This window comes from Mustela erminea, chromosome 1 (assembly GCF_009829155.1).
Source record: "Mustela erminea isolate mMusErm1 chromosome 1, mMusErm1.Pri, whole genome shotgun sequence".
In the NCBI taxonomy this organism is placed as follows: Eukaryota; Metazoa; Chordata; class Mammalia; order Carnivora; family Mustelidae; genus Mustela; species Mustela erminea.
The window spans coordinates 28,375,777-28,403,664 of record NC_045614.1 but is presented as its reverse complement, the minus strand read 5'-3'; the positions used below and the strand labels follow the sequence as shown (position 1 = coordinate 28,403,664).

General features: G+C 39.8%; 1 protein-coding gene across 8 annotated transcripts in view; it reads left to right on the top strand.

Annotated features, from left to right (window-relative positions):
- The window catches only part of FHIT (fragile histidine triad diadenosine triphosphatase), a 1,423,921-nt gene that overhangs the window by 1,167,982 nt on the left and 228,051 nt on the right, over nt 1-27,888 (top strand). Inside the window, exon 8 of one of the 8 annotated variants that reach the window (XM_032359211.1) lies at nt 8,436-8,674. The exons of the other annotated variants lie outside the window; for them this stretch is intronic. Within the exon in view, the coding sequence (XP_032215102.1) occupies nt 8,436-8,516 (81 nt within the window). The 3' untranslated portion in view covers nt 8,517-8,674. Of the gene's footprint in view, nt 1-8,435; nt 8,675-27,888 lie in introns of those variants that run through there. 8 annotated transcript variants of the gene reach the window in all.

The window sequence follows — 27,888 nt, the reverse complement described above, 5'->3', positions numbered from 1 at the left end:
TTTGTAGAATTCCCCTAAGAAGCTGTCTGGCCCTGGGCTTTTGTATGTTGGGAGATTTTTGATGGCTGCTTCAATCTCCTCACTGGTTATGGGTCTCTTCAGGTTTTCTATTTCTTCCTGGCTCAGTTTTGGTAGTTTATATGTCTCTAGGAATGCATCAATTTCTTCCAGATTGTCAAATTTGCTGGTATATAGGTGCTCATAGTACATTCTTATAATTGTTTGTATTTCTTTGGTGTTGGTTGTAATCTCTCCTCTTTCATTCATGAGTGTATTAATTTGGATCTTTTCTATTTTCTTTATGATAAATCTGGCCAGGGGTTTATCAATTGTATTAATTCTTTCAAAGAACCAGCTCCTAGTTTTGTTGATTTCTTCTAATGTTTTTTTGGGTTCTATTTCATTGATTTATGCTCTGATCTTTTTTATTGCTCTTCTCTTGCTGGGTTTAGGTGTTCTTTGCTGTTCTTTCTCCAGCTCCTTTAGGTGTAGGGTTAGGTTATGTACTTGAGACCTTTCTTGTTTCTTGAGAAAGGCTTGTGTTGCTATATTCTTTCCTCTGAGGACCACCTTTGCCGTGTCCCAAAGATTTTAAACAGTTGTGTTCTCGTTTTCATTTGTTTCCATGAACTTTTTCAATTCTTCTTTAATTTCCTGGTTGACCCATTCATTCTTTAGTAGGATGCTCTTTAGCCCCATGTATTTGAGTTCTTTCTAGCTTTCCTCTTGTGATTGAGTTCTAGCATCAGAGCATTGTGGTCTGAAAACATGCAAGAAATGATTCTAAGCTTTTGGTACTGGCTGAGACCTGATTTGTGACCCAGGATGTGATCTATTCTGGAGAATGTTCCACGCCCACTAGAGAAGAATGTGTATTCTGGTTGCTCTGGAATGGAATGTTCTGAATATATCTGTGATGTCCTTCTGGCCCAGTGTGTCATTTACAGCCCTTATTTCCTTGCTAATCTTTTGCTTAGATGATCTGTCCATTTCAGTGAGGGGGATATTAAAGTCCCCTACTATTTTTGTATTATTGTCAATATGTTTCTTTAATTTTGTTATTAATTGGTTGATATAATTGGTTGCTCCCATGTTAGGGGCATAGATATTTAAAACTGTTAGATCTTCTTGTTGGACAGACCCTTTGAGTATGATATAGTGTCCTTTCTTATCTCTTATTATAGTCTTTGGCTTAAAATCTAATTGATTTGATATAAGGATTGTCACCTCAGCTCCCTATTGATGTCCATTAGCATGGTAAATAGTTTTCCACCCCTTCACTTTAAATCTGGAGGTGTCTTTAAATCTAAAATGTGTTTCTTGTAGACAACATATGGATGGGTCTTGTTTTTTTATCCATTCTGATACCCTGTGTCTTTTGCTTGGGGCTGTTAGTCCATTTACATTCAGGATAACTATTGAAAGATATGAATTGAGTGCTATCGTATTGCCTGTAAAGTGACTGTTACTGTATATTGTCTCTGTTCCTTTCTGGTCTACTACTTTTAGGTTCTCTCTTTGCTTAGAGGACCTCTTTCAATATTTCCTGTAGGGCTGGTTAGGTGATTGCAAATTCTTTTAATTTTTGTTTGTCCTGGAAGCTTTTTATCTCTCCTTCTATTTTCAATGACAGCCTAGCTGGATATAGTATCCTTGGCTTCATATTTTTCTCATTAAGTGTTCTCAATATATTATGCCAGTCCTTTCTGGTCTGCCAGGTTCTTTGGATAAGTCTGTCAATCTAATATTTCTACCATTGTGTGTTACAGACTTCTTGTCCCGAGCTGCTTTCAGGATTTTCTCTTTGTCACTGAGACTTGTAAGTTTTACTATTAGATGATGGGTGTGGCTCTAGTTTTATTGACTTTAAGGGGGTTTCTCTGTGCCTCGTAGATTTTGATGCTTGCTCCCTTTGCCATATTAGGGAAATTCTCTACTATAATTTGCTCCAATATATTTTCTGCCCCCCTCTCTCTTTCTTCTTCTTCTGGGATCCCAATTATTCTAATATTGTTTCATCTTATGGTATCACTTATCACTTGAATTCTCCCATTATGTTCCAGTAGTTGTTTGTCTCTCTTTTGCTCAGCTTCTTTATTCTCTGTTATTTGGTGTTCTGTATCACTAATCCTCTCTCCTGCCTCATTTATCCTAGCAGTAAGAGCCTCCATTTTTTATTGCACCTCATTAATAGCTTTTTAAATTCCAACTTGGTTAGATTTTAGTTCCTTTATTTCTCCAGAAAGGGATTTTATTTCTCCAGAAAGGATTCTCTTAATATATTCCATGCTTTTTTGGTGCCCATCTAGCACCTTGATAATCATCATTCTGAACTCTAGTTCTGACATATTACTAATGTCTGTATTGATTAAGTCCCTAGCCATTGGTACTACCTCTTGTCTTTTTTTTTTTTTTTTTGAGGTGCGTTTTCCACCTTGTTATTTTATCCAGATAAGAACAGAAGAATGAGAGAACAAAATACTGAAAGGGTAGTAATGGCTCCAGAAAAATATACACTAACAAAACAAAACAACAACAACAACAACATATATATATGTGTGTGTATATATATATATATATATATATATATATATATATATATTAGACTGGTGAATAGAACAGAGGCACACACTTGATTTTGTGTGTATTTTGTTCTGTTGGAAGAAATTGTATTCCAGAATTTTAAAGAAAGAAAAACTTATGTATGTAGAAAAATAAAGGTAAAAAGGATGAAGGGATCAAATATGACTGTAAAAATAAAAATTTAAAAAGATTCTAATGAAGAAATTGTTAAGATAGGAAGTTGGTTGAAAAAAAAAAAGAGAGACTAGAACAAAGCCATGTGCTCGATTTAGGGTATATTTTGTTATTTTAGAAGAAATTCTATCCCAAAATTTTAAGGAAAGAAAAACATATATATATATATATATATACAAAAAATAAGGTTAAATACAATGAAGGTATAGAATATGAGCTTAGCAATGAAAGTTAAGAAAATATTTTTTAAAAAGGTATTGATAAGATTAAATATAAAAAGGGTTAAAATAGGAAAGAGGAAAAAATTTTTAAAATAGAATAAGAAAAAAATAAAATTAAAAAAACTTAATTTTGAAATACTAAGGAATCATGGGGGGAAAAGTCATGAATTCTATGTGTTGCATTCCCCTAGCTCTGGAGTTCAGCAGTTGTCATTGATCTGGTGAACTTGGTTTTGCCTGGATGTTCTTGCTGATCTTCTAGGGGCAGGTCCTGTTGCAGTGATTCTCAAATATCTTTGCCTGAGGCAGAATTACACTGCCCTTGCCAGGGGCCAGGCTAAGTAATCTGCTTGGGTTCGCTCTTGGCAGCTTTTGTTCCCTGAACACTTTCTGTAGAGCTTTGGAAAATGGGAATGAACATGGCGGCCTCCCAATCTCTGGTCCCCATTACAGCCAAAAGCTCAGGGAACCCCTCCTCATTGTGCCCTCAGAGAAAAGCAGTCAATCCCTCCCATCTCCTTGGTCTCCGGCCACACTCTGTGCTCACCCGGACTGTGACGGAGCGTTTCTGTCTCCGGTGCATGGCCCTGTTTGGAGTCTACAAACCCAGCCAATTCCTGCCATGTGCTCCCTTGGCAGTCCTTCTGGAGGAGGAAGGAAGGGGTCTCCCTGGATCTGCCACGTGAGTGGTCTCCACTTGAGAAACAGTGGCCCAACTGTGCTTCAGATCATGGTTTAAGGTAACCCTGAGCTGAGAGCTCATTCCTCACCTCCATCCCTGCAGCTGACTTCCCTGCTTCAATGCCTGGGAGCTCTGCCACACTCAGACATCCCTGGTCTCTTTGTGACCCTGCGGGTCCTGAGACCACATTGTCCCCACAAGGACTCCACTCCTCACTTAGCCTCTGAAGTGACCTCTCAGTGGAGCAGACTTCCAAAAGTTCTTATTTTTTGCTCCAATGCTCTACCACTTGCCAGGAGCCAGCTCTCCCCCGAAGTCTCTCTTCCCATATATTCCCTTAGATTCTCTGGAAACGTCCTACTTTCCAGAAAGTGGTCAATTTTCTGTTCCTAGAATTACTGCTCTTCTTCTCTTCTATCTCCTGTTCAGTTTGTAGGTGTTCAGAATGGTTTGATAACTATCTAGCTTAACTCCTGGGACCCAATGGTATTTAGGCCCCCTACTCCTCTGCTGTCTTGCTCCTCCTCCCTCCATGCTCTGTATTCTTATACTATACTGGCTGTTCCTATGACTTGGGCAAATCTTTCCTTGTTGGTTTTTTTTTTCCCCCCCAGATCCCCTTTTCTTCCTTTCAGGTTTTTTGGGATTTGTTTTGTTTTGTTTTGTTTTTTCCCTTGCCCTCATCTCCTTTATCCTTTATATGTTAAAGCAACTTCAGTTGCAAGTGACAGAAGACCTAAACTGGTTAAAATAAATGGAGGATTTATTGAGTCATATAATTAAAGAGTCCATCCATGTTCTGACTTCAGGTATGGCTTGATCCAGAGACTCAACGACATAAGGAACCAGTGTCTCCCTTCCCTGCAACCCATGTGTGTTTCTTTTCCTCTATGTTTCATGTAAAGCAAAGGACTGGCATTAATGTAGGTATCAAGATGTCAGTAGTGTGTTGAGCATCTTGACTCACATATGCGCGTTTCAAGAGCAGCTCAGAGGTGGGCAGGTTTGGAGTCTATTCATAAAAATACTCAAGAGCCAAGACCTGCTTTCTGACTATGATTCCAGAAGCATTCAGGACTCATTGAGGTAAGGAAGAAGAGACTAACTGAGAGGAAAAGAAAGGTACTTCCTAGAGAGCAGCAAGATAGTAGTCAGTTGGGTAAGGCTGAAGGCTGGGATACTAATGTGTCTTTCTGTTTGAGATTCTAAGAAGAGGCTGGGACAAGTGAATTTATAAGGAAGGGATAATATGAATTCAGTGCAAGATCCCATTAATCCCATTAGCTAAAGGATTGTGGGAACTCCTTGGGATCTCAATTTCTATCAGCATCATTTATGTTCTAGGCCAAATCAGGTCAAATGACACACAGCAAATACTGGGTGAAGAAACATCTTTCTACCTGAAGAAATTCTCAGTCCCTTTCCCAAATACCTAAATTTCCGTAAGAGTCTGTATAATAATAATAATGGGTTTTGCCCTGTAGGTTTAAATTCAAAAAAGTTGTGATTTTCTGCTTGCAAGATCACAGGATGCTATGAAATCTCATTCATCCATTTAGCATTTACTAACCACCTGCTAAGTAACAGCCACTGTCACACACAGCCCGCTCTTTTGTATGTACTGCTAAGGAGAACAGATGTGGTCCCTCACCTCACAAGGCTGATAGTCTGCCAGAGTCTGCCACCCTTCACATTTACCTAAAATAGCTCATCTTGATTCTTCAGGTTTGAACCCATGGGAGGATTATTTCTAGGAAAGATACCTGGAAAATGTAATCAATAGCCATAATCAGCCCTCAGCCCCATTTCTCAAGACTACTGTGTGTCTAAAAATTTTTTATAAAAATTTATTTCCTGGAATCTTTTGTTCTTGATTTATGACAAAAGCTCTATAATGACTATTTTAAAAATGACTTAATAAGGCAGTAGTTTTGCCTCTGTTCTAATATGCCAATAGATCACTTAAGTGTCATTTGTTAAACCACTTAGGTCAATAAAAATCCTTTCATTGTTTTTCCCCAAGTGGTCATTGAGCCACGTAACACCAGCCTTAGTCCTTTGCTCACACTGCTTTATCTGCTTTTGGCTGGCATGGGTTATTAGTAATTATTTCTTCACAGACTATTAGCCAAGAATTATCATGATACGGTAATGGTAAAGGTTCCCAAAGATCAAATGTCCTAATCAGGAAGCAAAGTGGAGGAGTAAGCAGTTCTTCAAAGTGGATTGAAATCTGGTGAGTGAGAATTGGCTCCCTCATACGCTCACATATAATTGGAAAGACTGACTGCTTGCTTAATATGGAACAATATACTTTCTCTCAGTATATTTTAAGATTTCACATGTATTCATTTAATAGCTGATGTGCATGAACTAGCAACTGATGAAAATCCATGGGAAATAGAATTAGAAATCATTCTGACTGAAGCAAACAAGAGAGTTGGCACCACAAGCGTTCATGTTGTCCCCTTTCTCTCGTCATGCCAGATAGCTCCCTGAGCGCAAACAGATAGAGATCTCATTTGGAGGAGTTTTATAGTTTCCTTTCTGACTACAAAGATAACGCTGTTCATTGTAGATTTTTTGGAAAATACAGAAAAAATACAAAGCAGAAAATGGAAATCATCCATGATTAAATTTATGTTTCAGCTGACATCTTTTTTTTTTTTTTAAACAACCACAAAAAGAAGTCTTCATAAACTATGAGGGGTTCTTATTATTTCCTACTCGTGGTTAAGGAAAAAAAACAAAATGAAACAAACATCATACAAACAAGGTTTGGTAAGGTTATCTTCCCCATCCGTTTTTCTGACCTTTCTTCTCTGTTGTATTTGAGCTATATCAGTTCTCTATCCAGGGAAATCCCTGTCAGAGAAAAGAACCCCTCTGTTGTCTGTCTCTCTCTTGGTTTTTCCACTCTCTGATGTTTGTGGAGAGGAACATGTCATTTTGATATAATGATGTCTGGGAAATTGAGCACAATTTGTTAAAAATAAAGCCATGTGAAAATTATGAGAGGGAAAAAGGGAAGGATGACAGGTCGGCAGCTCTGTGTTCCCAGAGACCGAGTCCCTGTGAAGACACCAAACCCAGTGCAGCTGAGCCTCTGGTTGAACTCACATAGTGAGGTCTCCCTCTCTTCTGTTTAGCTAGAGATTGTGGAATATAATGATTTGCAAAATAGAAGCTTCTTTATACCATAATTTGATATTTCAGACCCCCACAAGCCTAGCCTTTAGAGCCTTATTATGCCACCATGAGGTAGTTCCTGGGAATGATTCTTATCTCTCCTAGACACCTGTAAAACTCCTTGTCAGCGAAAAAACGTTAACCCAAGTATGCACAAAAGAGCCTTGTCTTGCTCTAAGGGGAACCAAAGCTAAGGCTGTGCTTCATCTCCCAGATGGTGGCAGAGGTTTGGAGTCTAGGTCATTTGTATGAGAAAGCAATCATCTCATCCCTCTGTAGCCAAACTGACCTAGCAAGAAGGCTGTCTCCCTAGCCTCAAAGGTTTCCAGGGAATCAGAGCTCACACTGTCTTCCTATAATAACAGCATCTGAAAGGCTGGGGACACAGGGGGCTGACCTGTGAGACTATCAGCCCCTCCTAAATGGAAGCCAGTGAAAGACAGTGAAAGTCGCCATGTATCTGCTTTCTCACATTTCCAGGTACTTCAGATCCACTGACCTGCCCAGAACCACATTTTTTTTTTTTTTTTTAAGGTTTTGTTTATTTATTTGACAGAGAGGGAGTAAGAGAGAGCACAAGCAGGGGAAGCAGGAGAGAGCAGGCTCCCCACTGAGCAGAGAGCCTGATGCGGGGCTCCATCCCAGGACTCTGGGATCATGACCTGAGCTGAAGATACTTGCTTAACCAACTGAGCCACTCAGGCCCCCCCAGAAACTCCTTAAAGCCTGAGTCGAAAGCCCTGAGGTGAGATGCTCTCCATTGCCTTCAGCCCAAGCTGCCCCCTCAGTGACAGCCATCTAGACAGCACTTAGTGCATTCATGTATCCATCAATCTGAGATTGTGTATGCTGCCAGCATAGATAGGAGAATCTGTTGCCAGCTAACTCCCCAAATACCACCTGTCCTTTGCTTTTAGGACTTTGGCCCTGTTCCATTTTGCTCTAGGGCTTCAATGCACACCTTCTCCCATCGTGGAGTGCGTATTCTCCCCCTGCTTCCTGAACCCCTACTCAAGCTGTCCATCTTCACTCTGCACCTCCTCCACAGGGAAGTCTGCCCTCAACTCACAGGTAGTTTGCTTTTTGTCTCCATTTGAAACCCTACTGTCTATGTGTGTTTATTCGATCAAAATCTGTCCTTTTCAGTAGACCGTCAGCTCAGGAGAATGGGACCATGTGTGTCCCCACTGCCTCACTGAGTGTGTAGCCCAGAGGATTAGTCCAGGAAACACCCAAGTGAGAGATATTGTGATTATAACATGGAGATTAGAGTCTGTTTATTTGGAAAAGGACATTTTCACATGTTTGCTCTATTTGATCATGTAATAAAGGAACAAGCCGTAGATTCTGTCAAGGCATTAGGGACAGAATAAAATACCAAAGAACAGGGAGGCGGGAGAGAAATTCATGAAGCTACTTAAATTTTTAATCCTACTTTTAAAGGGTAAAGTCAGATGTGTTTTCAAGCTGTTTCTGCATTTTTAACGAGTGTAACTTTGGAATATTCAGCAGCAAAGGTGACCCGCGGGATCCCTGGTTCGGTACGGGAGGCTACCTGTTAATTTCATATTCTCTTTTCCTTTCAGATTTGCAGGAAGAGTCAGAGCCTCACACCTTTTTACTTGAAAAGCTCATACACGTTCCCTATAAACCTCCCAAATGTATAAAATAATTACCCAGGAGACAAAAGAGCAGGGCTCCTACAGTCAGATATTCGTTCACGAATCTATGTGAGGCATTGTTCCATCCTGGATCAGATTACAACTTGTTCCTGCTTTCAAAATATATTTCAAGTTACATTATTAAAATGCACCATAAGGCGTCTTTGTGTAGAAAATCGAAAAATAGGACTTTAGATGGGGCAGACTTCTCTAGTACCCCAAGTTTTTTATTTTCCTTGAAACATTCCTTCACTTTGAAAAATATAAGTAGGCCATGGAGAGAAATGCCTGATGTGAATTTCTTCTAATAGCCCCAAACTCCTCTTTCAAATTACCTCAAATGCAATTCAGCATTTTTTTAGTGCCAGATTGATGGGGGAAAGAAAGTGCGTATTAAGCCTTCTTTATTAATTAAAGGCAGTGAGGAAAGAGTCATCCTAGCTCAAGTTTATGAAAACAAATAATGCTTGAAAATGAGCTTGCAGTATAAAAGTGGCCAATGTTGTGCGTTAATAGTTGGTGTTTATGTTGGGTATCATTGCCTTGGAAGGGGCCAAACAACTAATTACTGGTGGGATTCAAGAAAGAAGAAAGTCACAAGATTTTGAATGGGATTTCAAGTAGATTTGGAAAACCATTCAAGGAAACTATCCAGAGAAACGATTCTGTTTTTGGCCTATGAGACAAGCAAGATGAACTAATAGATCATGCTTGACTCTAATTCTTAACATTGTTCATAGCCAGGCTCTTTTATACCAGGTGAATGATGATCTGGGTCACCACCAAAAGTAGCTAGTAGAATGAAAACTTTTACAAAGTTAAATGTGTGTGTGTGTGTGTGTGTGTGTGTATGAATTATAGTACTTTCTCCTACCCAGAGTCCTCTGGACTCTAAGGGAGATCCAATCACAACCATATCCGGGTGATATAGCAAAGGGTAACCACAGTAGAAGAAAAATGAAGCTTGGGAAGAAAATGGTCTTTGGAAGTTTAATCTTTCTCTATATCTCTTGCTTTTCTTGACCATCTTTCTAAAGGTAGAGTGCCCTTGAGTTTTATTTGGACAATTTCTTCCTGCTGAGAACTGCTAGGTTATCTTAAGGATGTGGTCATTTTTGTTGTTGTTGCTTTTCTTCTTTTTTTGCATTTGGAAGGAATGATTCTGTCTTGAGTTTTCTCAGGAAGTTAGCAGTTTCAGGGTGAACAGTAATAAACTGTTGTATGCAGGGAAGAGAGCTTTTTCTCCTACCCTCTTAGATTCTCTCTCTGGTCCTGAGAATTAAACTGACAAAAGACAGATAAACAAGGGAGGGAGATTTACATTTTATTTGATGTTAATAGTTTTACACATAAAAGAAGCTTTCATATATGTAAGAAATGAAAACCCAAAGAAACAGCCAAGTCTGAGAGCTTATATGATAAACAGTGGAAATGCAAAAAGACATTGGAAAATGGGGTTTGTGCTGGGACATTGCATTGTGGGAAAGTGACTAGAAATATATGGAGCAAACTAACAGAAGATAAGGGTTATTTTGGTAGGTTCATGTGTATATAAATTCCATTCAGCATCGACTTCCCATCCCTAGTGGTCAGACTGCTCTTGTCTTCCTGGTACTGGGAGGATACCTTTCTCCCAGGAAATTTATGTCCTGCTTTTAGACAAAAGGGGGATGGGGGAGAGCTGTTCCTGCAGCTACTATTTTTTCCATTGCTTTCAGCTCACAATTATTAGTATGCCAAAGTGGCATATTTTCCTATAAACATGTGCTTATCCCCTTTACTTTAAATCCCTGAATGGCGCTGTTCACATAGAACAAAGGAAGAGGTACTTGTTTTTTTTTAAGTTTATATATTTTTCCTCTTTCCCCCTGTCTCCCTTCCCCCCCTTCTTTCTCTCCTCCCCACTTCCCTCTCTCCTCCCCTCCTCACCCCCCTTCTCAGTGATGGCATGTTAAGGGGCCCAGGCTCTCTGAACAAATCATAAATGTCAAATAGGTTTCTTCTCGGGTACATGCTCTAGAAGATCAGTCATGGCTGTCTGGAGAACAGTACCATGAAGGCTTCCAAGGCTCATTCTGGGCTCATTGAGAGAGGGAGCTGTAATCAATGAACGTGTCTCTGGAGAGCGTGCCCCACATATATTGGCTCATCCTGCTGTAGGCCACACTAGATGCATCCCAAGAGCCATCAGCACTTTGTTTTCTGACCATTTATTTCAATAGTCATTAATCAAAGAATCTAGAGTCTTCACAGAAAAGCAGCTCTAATGAAGCCAGACTCATTTCCCTGAGATGGGAGATGCCAAATGGTAGAGATAATCAGAATAAGTAAAATTGCCTGCTAGCAGATTCTAAATTACATGCATAGATGTTCAGGGTACAGTAAGAATAGGCCTGACTTATCTTTTACCTCTACATATAGTCGATTACTTTCTGTAAAAGTGTAACAGGTTTATTTAAGGCAATGCTTGATGATATTCTAAGGTTTTACAGACAACTGCCTGTGTCCAGAGATTTGTAAATATGCTGCTTTACCTGGCCAGTGCAGATCAAATGGAATTCTGGATCATTTGGAAGGCAGAGGACTTTGTGTTTGAAATGGAGATCAGTTAGCTTCTGCAGGGCGTATTTGAAGTCACCAAGGCCCGTTTAATCCCCAGGTGGTCAAATTAACATTAGTCTTCTCTACGTCCAGAAGCTTCACACCCCACTCAGCTATCAGAATATGAGCAGGCAATGCTGCAGTGCCTCTGGGCACAAGCCACCACAGGAAAGAGGTCCCCAAAGGGTTTTGAAAACAAAATATATCTCAGTGTTCTGTAATGGAAACTACTTCCTTCCAACATCTATCTGCTAGCTCTAGGTCTTGAGTCAGATTTATCAGTATCTCAAAGACCCAACATAGCTGGAGGAGTGATAGGGAAACCCAAGACTAATGACCTTGCTATTTTCAAATTAGGGACCATGCTGAAAGCTGGTGTTGTGAACAAGGCTGTGATATGCAGCCCATGGAATCTGCCTCATTCCAGCTCAGCTTTGCTGGATATTGTCAGACTGTAAGCTTTGTTTTGTCCCTTAGTATATTTTCAGCACCTAGAAAACAGGAGCTTGGTCAGTAGGTGCTAAACAAATGAATGCATATTTTCATAGATGTATGTCACCGGTGGGAGCAAAAGAAGTGTGCTGTGGCCATATCCCTTGGGACTAACCCTTCTTGGACATACTGAGGGAGGCTATTCTATTACAAGTGCCTTCTCCTCCCCACTTCAGAGCTTTCTCCCACCAGTGCAAGGATAGAACCTAAAGTGCTGGGAAGTTAGTATCTCCCTCAGAATAGCCCTCTCCTGGAGTCTGCTCTGGGGAACCCATTCTGAAGCACTAATAATAAAGTAATACGGAGCAAGGATGAGAAGCTCAGCCTACAGCTGCCACGTCTGGGAAAACCATTGGGTAGAACATACCCAGCAGTTAGTGACTGAGGAGTTTCCTCTTGGTATATTAAGGATAGTGTACTACTTATTGAGAGGCCAAAGAATTATTCAACTGAAGTCGTGGAATGATGATCCTGTAAGCATCTGATAGCGTTGTATACTTGGTGAATCAGAATCCGTAAAGGTGTGTTCTGTGCTTTGTCCTTCCAATCCATGGATGCTATTCTCCTTGGTCTGCTCAGTGTCCCTTCCTTATGCATCAGCAGATGAGGTACAGTAATTCACCCTCTTTGGCCACAGGGGTGATAGAGTTGTGGGCACTTGACCCAAGGCAGGCCTTTTTTTTTTTTTTTATTTTTTTGCTTTTCTAGTTCTGTTGGGAGAATTCTCCCATTCCTCCCTGATAACTAGGTTGGGGACTTCCTGAAGTCATGTTCCCTGGCTGGGCTCTTCATCTTCATTCTGAGAGAATGGAGCCAAAACTCAGAGGGGCAAAGGACTACACCAACTCCGCCTGGCCATTCTGGGGTATATTCATGTGAGTCAGTTGAAATGCACCCTGCTTTTCTTTCTTTTTTTTTTTTTTTAAGATTTATTGATTTATTTGTAAGAGAGAGTGTGCACAAATGCAAGAGTAGGGGGACGGGAGGGAGAGGGAAACTGAAAATCTCAAGCAGACTCCCTGCTGAGTGCAGGGCTCCATCTCAGGACCCTGAGATCATACCCGAGCTGAAATCAAGAGTCAGGTGCTTCAGGTGCTCCATCTGCTGAGCCACACAGGTGCCCTGATGGCTCCCAGCTTTTTGTCAAGAAGAATCCTAATACAGGATGCATAGGATTTCATCTGTTACCTCTGCCTCACTCTAATCTCTAATTTACTAAGGAGAAATTCAGAATCTGGTGATTATGCCAGTTATATATCAAAGTTCCTGGGATGTTCTGGAAGCTGTTATAAGAGAAAAGAGACTGTGGCTAATGTCATCATTGTGGAGGACCCATTCCCTTTCTGTGTGTACAGCGGAGCATAATGGACGAGTTGCTGTTTGAAGCACTGACTACATTGTAATATATGGGTCATCAGCCTCAGGCCCTTACCTTGGCTCAGTTTCCTTCCCTTCTGTAAGAACCGGTCCACACTGGAAATTGAGCACAGTGTCCATAAAAACCGACTAAGGAGGGCAAAAACTCATTCTGAAATATTCCTGGAGCAAAACAGTTTTGATAATATATTTCACTTCCACTGAATTGGCCCAGACTAATGCTATAGCCCTGCTGAAGTACAACGGGGCCTTCCTCCTGTTTCTTTTGGATACTGTTCATAAAACAATAAATTAGGTTTTTTCTTCTGTGATTCCATTTAACGTCTGAATCTCCAAGGTTTATTATGGGCTTTTTTTTTTTTTTTTTTTTTTTGGAGAGTCTCAGAAGCTACAATTAAAAGACAAAATGTTATTCTTTTTTTTTCTTTTCTCTTAATGATCTTCAGGGAAGTTATTTTGTGTTTGTATAAATATTCTAATAGGATTTATAAACCCTATCTCCCTCACTCTCATCTTTACAAGCTGAGGCAGTGCTTGAGAGAAGAAGCCCATACATCACTATTTATTCAGCTAATGTAATGGGAAGAGCTCTCTCTGGATAGTCTATTTATCTCTTCGCATTGGCACTCGGTAGAGGTAAGATCAGCCGGTGCTCAGCAATCCGGGAGTTCCTGTTCAGAAAGAAGTGAAGTCAACTGATTTTTAATAGCAGATCAATAGTGGGCTTTTTTCGCTGACCCTGGCAAGAATGTAAACTAATAGATACCTTGAATCCTGGGGATTGTTCTGCTTTCTGTCATAAAATAAAATTAAAAATTAACCATATCGTGCTCTTCCTTGTGTTCCAGAAGATGATTAATGTTGATTCCAGAGCTGAAGGTCTTTTGAGTTCATCTGAGGTTAATTTGGCATATTTAGGCCATTTCACATTAAATGTTTTATGTGTGTTAACTTCTCTGCTTGACCATTTATCAGTCTGGAAACTCTGTAAGAACTGTTAATTATCGAGGCATCACTTTGCCTCAATGTGCGGGCCCTTGGATACCTTCTTTGCTATAAAACTGTAGCAATGTGGGTGGACTGTCGGGTGCCAGGGTGTTATCTAGAGGTTAGATAACGCCAGCCAGGCTCTGCCACTGTGGGAGTCTTGGTATAATGAAGGGATTTTGCAGGTCCCCACTGATGGCCTACTTATTCCTAGCAGGAAACCAGAGACTACAGTTCAAGGACAGCAGTAGAATTTGGCTATTTGTCACATTAGCGATGGCCCATATTTTAGTTGCCTTATGCTGTCTTAATCAGGCAATCAGCTGGAAACATGAGAATTATTCTGAAGTTTAGAAGAAAGATCAGGAGAAGACAACATTAAGTCCTCTGTAATATGGAGACAGTCCAGGAATGAATATTTTAATCCTCTTAGATAAAATTGAAAAAATGATAATTATTATTTGGATTCAGGAATAGCATAAAGCATAATGTTCTGCTACACTCCATTTCCATGAGACGCTCTAAGAATTTTTTCTTCTTGCAGCAAAGAAATCTGTTTACTTGACTTAACTAAATATTTGCTTTTTTTTTTTTTAATTTTACCATGGGCATGCCATGTTTTGATGTTGTTCGTCTTGGTGGTTTGGTTTCTTCATTGCTGTTATGTAGAATAATAATTAAAATTCTGTAGCTGCTTTGTCTTTAGATATTTTTGATAATAGAACTACAGAGATTTTCAGGGAAAATTAGTGTTGTTATCAGAAAGGTGTTACACATCATAATTTAAGGTTCATAGTTAAGATTATGTTTAATTTTAGCACACATTAGAAATTATGATAAATAGCCATCATTACCTTTCTTGAAACAGAATCAATTTATGTCATTCTTCTGCTTAAAACCCTCTGGTGGCTTCCCATGTTTGTAGAATGGAACACACTTCTGAACCGTGGTCCCTGTGCTGCTGCTTTCTTCTTTCCGACCAGTCTCCCCTCTCCTCCTTGAACACACAAGTCCATGCCCTTCTTCTTAATATTTGGGCTTCTGTCTGTCTGGAATTCTCTTGTAGCAGATTTTTGCACAGTCTACATCTTTCTCATCAGCCCCTTTTCCCTTCGTTGCTTCTTCAGAGCCTTTTCCTGGTCCCTGAGAAGTACCTTCCTCTACCTCCTGTGCAGCCATTAGATCTGCTCGCCTATTTTATCATTTTCTTCAGAGTAGCTCTTGCTCTCTAATAAGGACCTTTCTTTTTTTTGTTTATTGTTTCACATATGTCTTCTTCCACTCCATACACTCTGACCCCAGAGTAGGAGCTATCTGATGGCAGGGGAATTTGTTTCCACCCCCGGCAGGCATAAGAGTGGGGGGTGGGTGTAATCATAACAAAGTACCAAGTAAGGAAGTGAAGAGAAATGCCACCACAGTGAGCAGAATCAGGCCCTACTCTTTGAAGGAGGGACCTGATTTAGATGCACCTCTGTAGTCTAGAATTCCCCTGTTCTGGAAAGCTGAAATGAAGAAACTACCAAATCTGCACTTTCAGCTTGATCCCACAGTGCCTCCATATTGTTCCCATCCCTACTCAGAGCCCTTCTCAACACCCTCCCAGTGGCCCTCAGCTGGGACTGAAATACCTCCAGCAGTGATGGAATAAAAGACCTCCCCTCCTGAGGCAGCAAGCTGTACTTGACTGTGACTTCTCCACACTGACCTTGAGTGACACTTGATGCTCCTTAGACAGTTTGGTGATCCAGATAGCTTCCCCAGAGCTTGAAGCCCTTCTTTGCCTTCACCTCATCCATCTCACATAGACACACCCCACCCCCCACCGAAATTCTGAAGTCCAACACAGGCTATAGCTTTATGGCTTAGTAACAACCTCTAACTAAAGCAGAGGCATTGAGCCTTTGGGCATCTGATGAAGTTAGGACCCCTTTCTTTCTTTCAAGTGAAGAACACAAATGTTTACTTTTGTGCATTATTTCAACAGGATTGCTTACTGTCTCTTGGATTCACTACCCCTGGCTTGACATGGGGCTTCATCATAGTGAGAAAAAAATGGGGAATTACCACTCAAGCCAATGTCCGAATGTGTGATACTCTTTAGTAGCTGGGATGATGAGTCAGTTTAGGAAGCTGATATTGGTTCTTTTAGGCAGTGTCAAACATAATGGGAGAGAGGGAGAGTGGGGGATAAGAGCCATGTACACTTATGTGGTGTTTTAGGCTATCTCTTCACTGGAAAGAGAAATTGACAACATTCGAATTTGTTAAATTAGGAAGAAGAGTCAGTGTGGTGTATTTGCCATCTGTCAGACCCATGAAGTCTTTGTTGTGAAAGAGCACTGCCAGCCAACCTTCATATGTTGGGAAAGAGCTGCTGCTTTATCCCCCAGAGTTAATAGAACCTTCCATTAAGAAAGTTATCATTCAGTTATCATTTATTGTTGTTCTTTATGCGGCAGGATGGTGACACTCATTTTTAGTTTCTTTCTTGTTGAAAATATCCTTCTCATGTGGGCTCACTTACCTGTGGGCAGATTGGGAGTATAAGTGAGATGCCCCTTCCTCAGCCAGGCAACAGATCACCAAAGAGCAGTCCCATCACCCCTTGGTTTAGAGTTTCAGAGTGGCCCCACTGACCTGGAATGTTCTTTGAGGGCATGCAAATTCTAAAGGGGCTTCATCAGCTCTTGCTTACCCCTGCTTGAGATATTTCTACTTACAAAGGATTTTGGTATCAATAGAAAACGAAGTGATCCCAAGAGAATCTCTAAAATATTTTATTCCCACAGCTGGTATTTTGCAAAATACTTTCCTCTCCCAAGACTATCAAGTAATTTATAAGGCCTCCCCTGTAAACATTTTCAACTAAGCATCTTGTTTTCCCTGAATCTTGGAAATAGAAATGTGCAAAATACGTGAAAAAAAATGCATTGAGGGAAGCAGTAACTTATAAACTATGTTTCTGCCTTTGATGAGTTACGTGTTAATGCATTGGCTACACAAACAACATGCAAGTCTAAAATGCCCCCTCACTTCCATAGCTTTTCGGGACCCCAAGTCCAGATCCTTGGTGCTTTGAGAAGGTTATTTGGGAGAGTCTGGGTGGGTCTTAGCTCTGGGGTATCTCAGCCTCGGTGTGACATTTTTAGCTACTTATGTCAAAATAGTTTTCAGATGTTGAATGGGAAATCAAAACAATGTCAGAAAGAACAGAATTTTGATGGCTCCACAGGATAGTTTAGATGCATCTGTCTGCTGAATTTCTAAGCCCCCAAAGGCAGAAGATACTATTCAGTTAATTTTCTAAGCCTTAGGCTTTCTTTTTCTTTTCTTCTTCTTCTTCTTCTTCTTCTTTTTTTTTTTTTTTTCTTCTTTTCCCATCAGGTCCTAAGCCTTCTTGAGAAATTTGGGACCTTCTCCTTAGGGGGAAAAAAAAATGTCTGTCTATCCAAAAGTTTTTCCATAATTTCAGGATGTATGAAGTCTGCACCCTTCATATACTTTAAGGTCCATACAAGGACCCCTCAATTCTGAACTTCTGATTAGATAGTAGTTTGGGTTGTTTCAGAGAACTAAAGTGATCTGAAGAACACAACTAATTAATTAGCTCTTTATTCTAGGCTCTCAAATTTATAGTAGGGCTTTTAAGGATACTTTAGATATTCAGATCATGGGTATAGCTAATTATACATAAGTAATTTCAGGGTTCTAACTATAATATAGTATGTTGTAGGTATTCCATGTTCTACTTCCATTTTCAGGAAGAAATGAAGTATTTTAAATTTTAAATAAGGTCCTAAAGTCCTAATTGACATCTAAGGTAGACCTGTAAACCCAGCTTTAGGACAGAGCTTCCCCAAAGTTGCTGGCCAAGACCATGGACCTTTGTGAGGAAGAGCACACAGACTTCCATGTTTAAGTCCAGTGTGTGATTCATTAACTGTGTGACCGGAACAAGTTGCTTAACCTATTTTGGTGTCTCTGTTTCCTCATCTATGAACACAGATTATTGTGGGAATTAACTGAGATCACACATGAAGAATTCCTACATAGCACAGTGTCTGGCCCACAATAAATGTGAAATATATTTCATAATACCATACACTTGGCTGATGATATTTTTGACCCATAATTTCATAGTTGTCCTAAAACTACATAACACTTAAAACAGAATACTGCCAATTGACTACCAACTTCTCAATATTCCAATTATCTCTCTCTTTTGCCATGTGTTAATAGGCAGAATAACCAGAGCTATTAGCAATTTGGCCCAAAAACATCAGTATCCTTGATTCATTTGCTGTGTGTCTGTGTGTGTGTATGTGGGTGTGTGTAAGTCTTTTGTGCCAGGCCACAGATGACTACTTATAAATACATTCATATCTGTCATAGGAGATTCTCTTTGCTTTAAATTTGTGAAGAGGGCTGTGGAAGGGAGCATTTCGTATTCAGCTTTTCATTGTTTGATAACACAGTGACTGTGTCTTGGTTGCTATTATCAAGATGTAATGTTAGATCCACATTCTTTAAACTCTACACAAAAAGAAGACCTTGTTATTATGTGTAATAACCTCTGTGAGGTTTGGAAACTTCAGTGTGTTTCTTTTTATGACCCTTTCTCTTGGCTATTGATGTGGCCAATGGTGGATTCTTCTTCAAGGGCTGGCTTTCTTTTAAATAAGTGCTTCAGGGATGCCCACTTTCTCACTAAATATATATCAAAATTTTGGAAAGGGAGCATAAATTGTAGTCCTCTTAGCAAGGAGAACCCTCCAGGTTGCTTCAAAATAGGACTTTACACATGGAAGAAACAGAACACTGAAGTTTAGTGGCAAATTCAAGACCATTGGCAGCTAAGTGATCTTGAGAGAAATGGTCCCTTTTTACCTGGGACTTAGTCTTTCTGTCTACAAAATGAGAGAATTGAAAATGCGTTCTAGATTCTTAACCTCCTTTGGTTCTTGGATCCGTGTGGCTGGCTGACGAAAAATACTTACCATTTACATAGTCACAGATGGAACTGGAGGGTATTAGGCTGAATGGAACAAATTGAACAGAGAAGGATAATTGTCATATGGTTTCACTCATACGTGGAATATAAGAAATAGTGTAGGGGATTATAGGGGCAGGGAAAACTGAACGGGGGAAGTCACCAGAGAGGGGAAAAAACTATGAGAGACTCTTAACTATAGGAAACAAACTGAGGGTTGCTGGGGGCGGGAAGGGGAATGAGGTAATTGGGTGATGGGCTTTTAAGGAGGGCATGTGATGTGATGTGTACTGGGTGTTGTACCACTTGATAAATTCTTTAACACTACACCTGAAACTAATGATGTACTATATGTTGGCTAGTTGAATTTAAATTTAAAAAAAAAGAAAAAAGAAAACTATGTCCTAACTCTGTAGTAAAAAGCCATATTCTCAAAGAACTTCACCAGATTCTCATGGCTTCCCACCTTCAGGGCCCACTCAGAGACTCCTTGGTGGTACAAAGAGCCTCAATTAAGAGCTCCCCATAAGATGTGCCTTCAAACCATGTCTGGCTCCCAAATTATTCTCCCAGTGCTGGTGGAAATATCTTGCATACTTGTTTTCGTGCTTGAATGTTTGACCTCTCTGGGTCAGGATTTCTTTGTTGTGTCTAAGTTTATCAACACAGTGGAGGACTCGGAGATGTTATTTCACTTGGCATTTTGAAATGACTGGCCTTTGAACCTACACTAAAATTTGCTCTCCCTTGTCACTATTTCTAGGACAAGCTCAGAAATGAAGATATTTAGAAAGTATCAGACAATGTAGATATGATAGGGGCAGATTTCAAGCATCAAATTTGTTGGTTGACTGTGATAGGACTGGTTTGCAGGGAAGTGGGGTTATCTGCATGGGGATATTGAATACTAAAATTGGACCCTCCCTTCCTTTCCTCTTGACATAAAGGACATGACATAAATGATTTAGTTGCCTTTGTCTGCTTCTTAAAACAACTTTCTTACTTGTATTTGTAGAGTACCTAATTCTTTGAGAGTCTTTAGTATTTGAAAACTGTGCTAATTTGTTCAAGACATTAAGAGTGATAGCGGTTGATCGTTAACATGCTTCAGGGGGCGGTTTTAGATTTGCTTCTACCATATATGCCCTTTGGCGAAGTCATGGCATGAAAGAGGAAATACATTAATTTTATGAGAAGCATTCACTCAGCAAAATTAAATACTGCCTGTGCTTAAATGACTATTGGAAGATTCTCTTCCCCATATACTGTATAGAACACTTTTTGGGAACTATCTTATTTCATTTTTGTGCCAACCTCATGGAGTAGATCCAGTTAGTATTCTCAGTTTTCAAAAAAAAAAAAAAAAAGAAAAGAAAAAGAGACCCAGGGGACAAAGTAAGTTGCCCAGGGGATTAAGTAAGTTACAGCATCACCCAACTTGTAAGTGATTGAGTTGTGTCTGAACTCAAGTCCATCTGGATACAGAATTTATACTCTAATACCCTGGGTTGTCCTGGAACACTCTAGTTCTGGAGCAGAAGCTGGTATCGTTGCTGTCTTTGAGAGTAAAGGAAATGGAACCACGGAGTCAGAGTTCCAAGTCTTATAGCCTGGATTTCTACCCCACTTTTAATTTCCAACTCACTCTTTGGCTTACTCCAGTTTATGGCCAGTTCTGGAGTTTTTAAGGTATGGGTCCCGTCTCAACCCACCTGACTCCCATGTGTTCACAGGACCAAATGTCATCAAATTCTACAAGATGAAGTCTCTTATTTCTGGGTTAATGGATCTTGATTCCTTCTTGCTACAACACTTCTGTTTGTCTTGCTCCTCCTCCCTCCCTTCCACCGTCTTTCTCCAACCTTTCTCTGCTCTTTACTTTATGCAATAGCATCCTCTTCTCCAAAGGGCCAACTGAAAAAAAGAAAATAATATAGGCCCTATCTTTTGCTGCTGTTTTGAACATTATGTTATTAATAATTATAAAAAATAATTACAGTAAGACTATAAGAATAATTGCTAACATTTATTGTTTAATTATTATGTGCCTAGGATCTGTACAGAGCATCTTACACTTACTCTTTCATTACATTTTAAATCTACCCTTTGAGGTAGTATACTTATCATCATCTCCATTTTAGGAATCACCACTTGAGGGACAGAGAGGTTAAGTGACTTGCCCAAGATAAAAACTTAGTAAGTTTTGGGACCCAGGCTTTGTGACTCTGGAACCCAAGCTCTTGGCTCTTTCCTTTGCTGCCTTCTCTTTATTCATGATAAGCAGTAGGCACATAACATGGCAAACAGTAAGAACTTATTCATTCTTTTAAGAAATAATCATAGTCTCCTATGTCCCAACTGCTGAGAATACGGTAAGTGAATAAGAATGATAAAAAAAATCCCTGTCATTATAGAGTTTCAGCTGAGGGGTGGGGACACACAAAAATTAAATAAGTATAAGATGTGTATCTTGGATGATGAGTTCCATGGGGAAAGATAGAACAGAGACCAGTGAATGCCAGAGGTTGCCATTAGAATCATTATTTCTGAGTAGTCATGGTAAAGGTAGAACTCATTCTTGTTAGATTACAAACTCCTGGTAAGATCAGGAGCTGGTGTAGAACTTTTCTTTCCACTTTGGCCTCCATTTTCACAGCCCCCCCTCAACCTTTGAATATTAGGCAGTTTCAGAACATGAAGTTGTAATTCACCCCTCTCAAGTCACATACAACATTTAGTGTGAGTTTTGTGATTTAACATTTATCGAGCTTAGCTGCCATGCACATTGCAATTATTGAGATAGGTCTGAAGTTGATACTCTTTGCATGCAAATGTGGTTGGCTTTACAGACATCCATCCTTTACTAGGTGTGTTAGTGCCACTTAATATGTGGCAGTATTAAGTATAAGGAAATGCAAAGAGAATGAGATAAAAATTAGTCTGTATTTGTATCTCATGCTGGGTGAAGCTGTTTTATATGCACTAGAATAGTTGGTAGAACTAAAGCCAGCATGGCCTAAATACCTGGCACTCTAGGTGGCCATTTGATTGCTGAGGTGAAGCATCTACCTACCACATTTGGGAGCAAGGTTTAGAAGATGACGTTTAATGTTTAATGGGGGCATTTAGACTCCCTACACAAATGGGGCCAAACCATGTGCAGAATGGAAACCCAACTTGCCTTTGTTTCGTTCTTTCCTTTTTTTTTTTTTTTTTCCTTTTTTGGGCATTTTGTAAAACACCATCTCTCTTTTGGGAGTTGGGGTACAACTTGGCCAAACTGTCAATGGTAACATTCAGATGTCATAACGGTTCCCTTTGGCCTGACTTTATGGCCTATATAGATTGCTATGGCTGTAGCAATTATGAGGCACTCCATATCAGTTGTTGAGAAATGCCACTGTGGCCCAGGAGAACCATATTCTTCCTTATAGATGGCACAGGCAATTTTTGTCTTCAACATTTTGTACTTGAAGACTTTACAGAGCCCTGTGAAGTATTGCCTCTATGGTCCTACTTAATGGTACTACTAGGAGAAACAGGAAGCTTTGAGACATTGCATCCATATTTTTGTTGGTGGAGAGTGGATAGAGAGCCTCTCCTATTTATCAGAAATTGATGCAATAAGAAGAAAAATGGAATCTTGTCCTTGGCCCAAGTAATTTCAATTAACAAATATTAATGGAACAACTCTTACAAGTATTATACAAACCCTAGGGATGAAATGTTTAACAAAACTAACATGGTCCCTATATCAGCAAATTTAAACTCCAGCTTTGTAGCGAGAAATTAATAAACATACAAAACCAAAATCACATCTCTGATGTCTGCTACAAATGAGACATATTAGTACTGTAAGATCTAAAATCAAACAGAATTGCCTTAGTTGAGAAGTTCATAAGAGATCTTGGCTAGAAATGGATGATTGAATTAAGATACAGAGGGTGGATAGGTATTAACTAAATAAAGGAAGAGATGGGGAAAGAAACACTGGGAGCATGTGTAAGGAAAGACTCTGTGGCAAGGGAGAGAGTGATGTGGTAGGAACATAAGACTGGAAAAGACTGAAGATGTCAGATAGATTGTAAAGATAAACAGAGCCAACTGAGGTCTTCTGGGTTGTGTTTAGGATCTCTGTCTTTATCCCAAGTACAGTGGTAAATCACTGAGAGACCATAAGTAGAATCAGGTTCATGTCTCAATAAGATCAGTATAGTATTTGAATGGAAAACAGATTAGAGGGCTTATGAATGGACAAGGAAAGAGGAGTTTGGAAGACAGTCAAGAATGTAGACAGCAAAGTAAGACATAGCATTAATTATCATCATAGGAAATAGTAAGAGGCACCAGAAGTGAGGAATCAAGAATTTTAAGAGTTGGAGCAGAGAGAGTTACACTCTATCTGCCTGGGCTTCATGAGAGAGTTAGCATTCAATGGTGTGGTTTCATTGGTAAGAGTTGAGGAAAAGAAATCAAGAGCAAAAATATGGAAGTAAGAAAGCCCAGGTAGTGTCCAAAGAGCAAAAACCAAGTACTGCTATAATGAAAGTTACAGAAATCCCAAAAGAACAGGAGTAGTGGACATGTTCCTGATACCGGCACTGAATAAAGACACAGGAACTCAGTTATCTAAACTGTAGTACCAAGCTCTGTGAGCAGAGTGGGCTGAGACCTGGGTCTGACTTACTGCTGAGACCTGTGGGTCCTGGTTGAATTTGATTGTTAAAAATATGGGGTGAGATGGAACATGCAGAGAAGAGATGACTTGCCCAGCAGTGGGTCTTACAACCTCAAAGGAGTGACAGGCATGTTTTAGGTTGGAGTCTTAGTGACCATGAGCTACCTGACCCATAAAACTTAAGGAAGTTTATAGTTTACTGCAGTGGATACCAAGAGTACGCTCCCAGCCATGCATGCCAAGAAATGAGACATGTGGTTGGTTGGTAAACAAACTTCTCAAGTCTCCCAACTTTTTCAGTGGGAGACACATTTGCATTGGTGGTGGCATTGATATTCTTATTGTCCAGGGTTAAGTGACCCTAGGTCTCACAAGCGCCATTTGGGACTTATCAAGCCTCTTAATTATGCTACTAAGTAAGTCTGAAACTCTGGAGTGTGTTCTTTACATGTGTGTCACAGCTGAATTTAGCAAATCACACACCTAATTCCAACATCTTTGGTACTCAAAGTACCAAAGAGTACTCATCCTTCCTAGGACACCAATACAGTCTTGCTACATTGTCCACAGGTTACCAAATAATGATGGGCCACATCACATGTGCAGCTTTTTAACCATTATATTACCATCCATTCAAAGTTGTTGAGTGACAGAGCTTGCCATATCTGTCCAGGGTCTACCAAAAAGAAGTTAAAATCTTAAGAACTTAAATGAATGGAAGAAACAAGGTAGAATACGGATTTGACATTGGCAACATTTATAATTATATTTTGTTGTCATTTAATGTATCCTTAATGCATGCTGGGCCCTGTGGTAACTCATTTCTTCTGTACAGTGACACTTGAAATCCACATAATCATGCCCACGTTGTAGGTGATGAAATTGAACTTAGCAGATGTACTGTGCTTGCCCAGTATCACACAACTAGTGAATAGAGGAGCCTGGGCAGGAGAGGTTTGCTTGAGCCAAAAGCTGACTCAAGACCCCATGTAGGCTTCCAAGGCCCTTTGTTTTCCCATTGGCTGATATACATGTTACAGACAGATGTTGTTTGGGTATTCTCTTTCTTTCTTGGCAAACCTGGCCTCGGCTTACTTGCTAAATGTAACCCACATGAAACAATGAATCCCTCCAGGTTCCTCAACAGATCATAGAAGGAGGTTAGCCCCCCAACAGAGCTTAGAAACCTTTGCATTGATAATATTACACGAAATCACCCCTTGAACCAGACTCTTCAGATACAGGTGTTGATGGCTTTAGTGTCCATGCACAAGGGAATTCTCATTAGGAGGCCCTCCTGGCAAAGATAATTGTGGTGCCTCTCTCCCAGGTGTGTTCACATTTTTAAAAAATTATATATATATATATATATTTTTTCTTGTGTCTATCAAAGTACCTGCTGTCCAAAGATTTTCCTCTTCTCTGTATTTTTTTTTTAAATCTTATAAACCTGATAGCTTTCAAATAGAACTCAGATTGCCAAAGACTGAAATTCATTTCCTTGAACTTTATATTTAACTGGGCCACAGAATCATTCTCAGAGAATCATTTAAATTAATATGAGGCATTATGGTATTAAAGGGAAAAAATTTTGCCCTAATTCCCAATTTCAGAGTTTCTCGAGACCTCCGTTCTGGGCTGTGACCCCGGGACTGTGTGCAGCTCAGGTGGCTGAGGAGCCCACACATGTCCTGAAGTCACGTCTCAGACTCTGCTGCTTGGAATACAAACATAGAGGGAGAGTTTATTTTTCTTCTCTGGTTGTTCAGTCAACTGGTTTACCAGTGAACCCTGGTTAAATACGGAAAATATGGGAATTAAGAAAAAAAAAAAGGCTGGAGTGGGAGGTGGAGGTTTTTGCATCCCAAGTGATAATTCACCCCAAGCTGTGTTAGTGCTGGACGAGACAGCTTGTGCGAAAATTTAGGAGTCCCGGAGAACAACAATAACAAAAATTAACAAATGGCAGGATGAGTAGCAGAAGGGAAAACTCAGCATATGCTGCTCGTTTAAAATGTAGTTTCATTAAAAATCTTTTTCATTGCACCCTAAAACAATCTGTCCTTGCCAGATAACACATTGGACACCAAAAGGCTGTTCCCTCCGCTTGCTTTCTTAGTTGTAAGCCAACCCTTTAAAAATAAGAACACAGCTGTTCAAGACAAAATAGATTTGTCAGCTTGTCTTTGAAGGTAAAATAACAAGGGGGAGCCAGTGCCACTTCCTACCACTTACTGACGGTAGCAAGCAACACTCAGTTGTGTTTGTGTTCAGTCAACACTAATCAATAAACATCTGTTGGAATGAGCATTGGTGCCTCTTTACGATTCATTATGCTTCATTAGGAATTGGTATTGTCTTCGAGGGAAGAAAAAAAATCTCATGTAATTAAAGAATAGTATCTTGTGTTCTCATATTTTTCCCCCTAAAGACCTAAATTCTTTTAAGGCCATTATTTACAGTACATTTATCTGTATTGAAATGTAACTAGTTTTCCTTGAAAAGACCATCTGTTCACAAAGACCATCCTTTTTGTCCTCCCAAAGGTAAACTTGGGAGCGTGATGGTATTAGGCGAGGAGTGTGGATAAATGAAAATGTATGAGACAAAAGGCAGGTGAAGGGAGCTGGGTGCCCAGTAAAATGACACTCAGTCATGTTCTGGGTGGGGATGAAAAAGAAAGGTCAAGTTTGCTGGAGGGAGATGTGCCTTTGAAATGACAGCCATTAGAAATAGTTTTACCAAAGGGAGGTAGTATAGCTAAAATTCTCAAGGCTGGTTAACTTCAACAATCCTTTCGTTGGACTTATTATACACAATTTCAGGGGCCTCTGAAGTATTGGGCCTACAGTATACTTTGTTATTTTACTGTCAAGAAAATATCTTGATTTTGAAGGTACGGCTGGAAATACTAGTGTGAATGAATAATGCAGCTATACTTACATAGGTCACCTTAAAGACAGTATGGATTTATTCCTGCTGAGGGAAAATATCCTCAAGTGAACTTAACAAAATGCATTTAATACACATGAGTATACAAATAAAGCAAAAAAGTAGCTGGTAATGGCCCCAAATTACGCAAAACACCGTTACTGTTCCCATTAGCTTAACGTTTGTTTAACCAGGGCTTTTGGTGAACTGAAAAGCAAACACATCACTTCAGAGAGAGCAGAGCACAGCAGAGGTTGGGGTGAAATGCAAGCATTGGGATTAATGAAACATTAGTATTTACTTTTCCACTTACCTCATATTAGAGTCCCTAAATACAGAGGTTTGGGGGCTGTTTTGTACGAACAAAAGCTTTCTTTGAAAAACACTCTTAAGGAATTTCCCTGGAAGACGGTACCACATACAAATGAAGGAAACTGGAGAATCCAATGCAATGTGATTGTTTTATTTTTGAATGATGGAATGAAGACTGGAGTAGAAAAAACATCATTAGATATTCTTGGGCAACACAATAAATATGCATGGAACAGGTCACATCCTTTCGAATTTAGATACAGAGGACTTTCTGTTGTTATACAAATGAAAGGCATGGTTACATGTGGAATATAATACACGTGTGCAAAAAGTTTCATGTGTGAGTAATACATGAAACATGGATTTCCCACACGATCTAGCAGACCTACTCTTTGTCTACCTATTTCCTAAAATGGCCTGGACAGATCATTTCCCAAAATGTGTCAGAATGGTTAGCAAAATTAAAAAGCTAAGATACCCCAGTGAAGAACGTTTGTTGCATTCTTGGTTTCTCTCTTAGACATTTGTAGGCAACATTGGCATCATAGAGACTTTGAGGAATCTAGCAGTAAATAAATAACTGTGACTTTAACTCCAGCATTACTGGATAGCAAGCCCTTTTGTTCACGGCACATGTTTTGGTATCTAGCAGCATATTTGTGGAAATGCACGTTGGCACACGGTGGCCAGTAATGGCATCTTCCTGACTTGGGCAGCTAATGCACACTGTGGGGAGTGATGGATTGAAAGAGGTGAGGCCCCATTTCTGTGTGTTTCTTGGAGGAAAGAGAACTTTGAAATGAAACCACATTGCTGTGAAGATGCTGGTATCTGATCTTCGGAATCAGGATTTGAGGGGTTACTTCTCGGTGGAAGAGCCTTTGTTCAGGAACTATCTCAGGGGTTCAACTCTGGTTTGTTTTGATTGGTTTTGTTTTTGTTTTGTTGTTTATTCCCACTAGCCCATGACCTTGAGTCTAATGCACATCTTAAATAGGTCTGGGTTT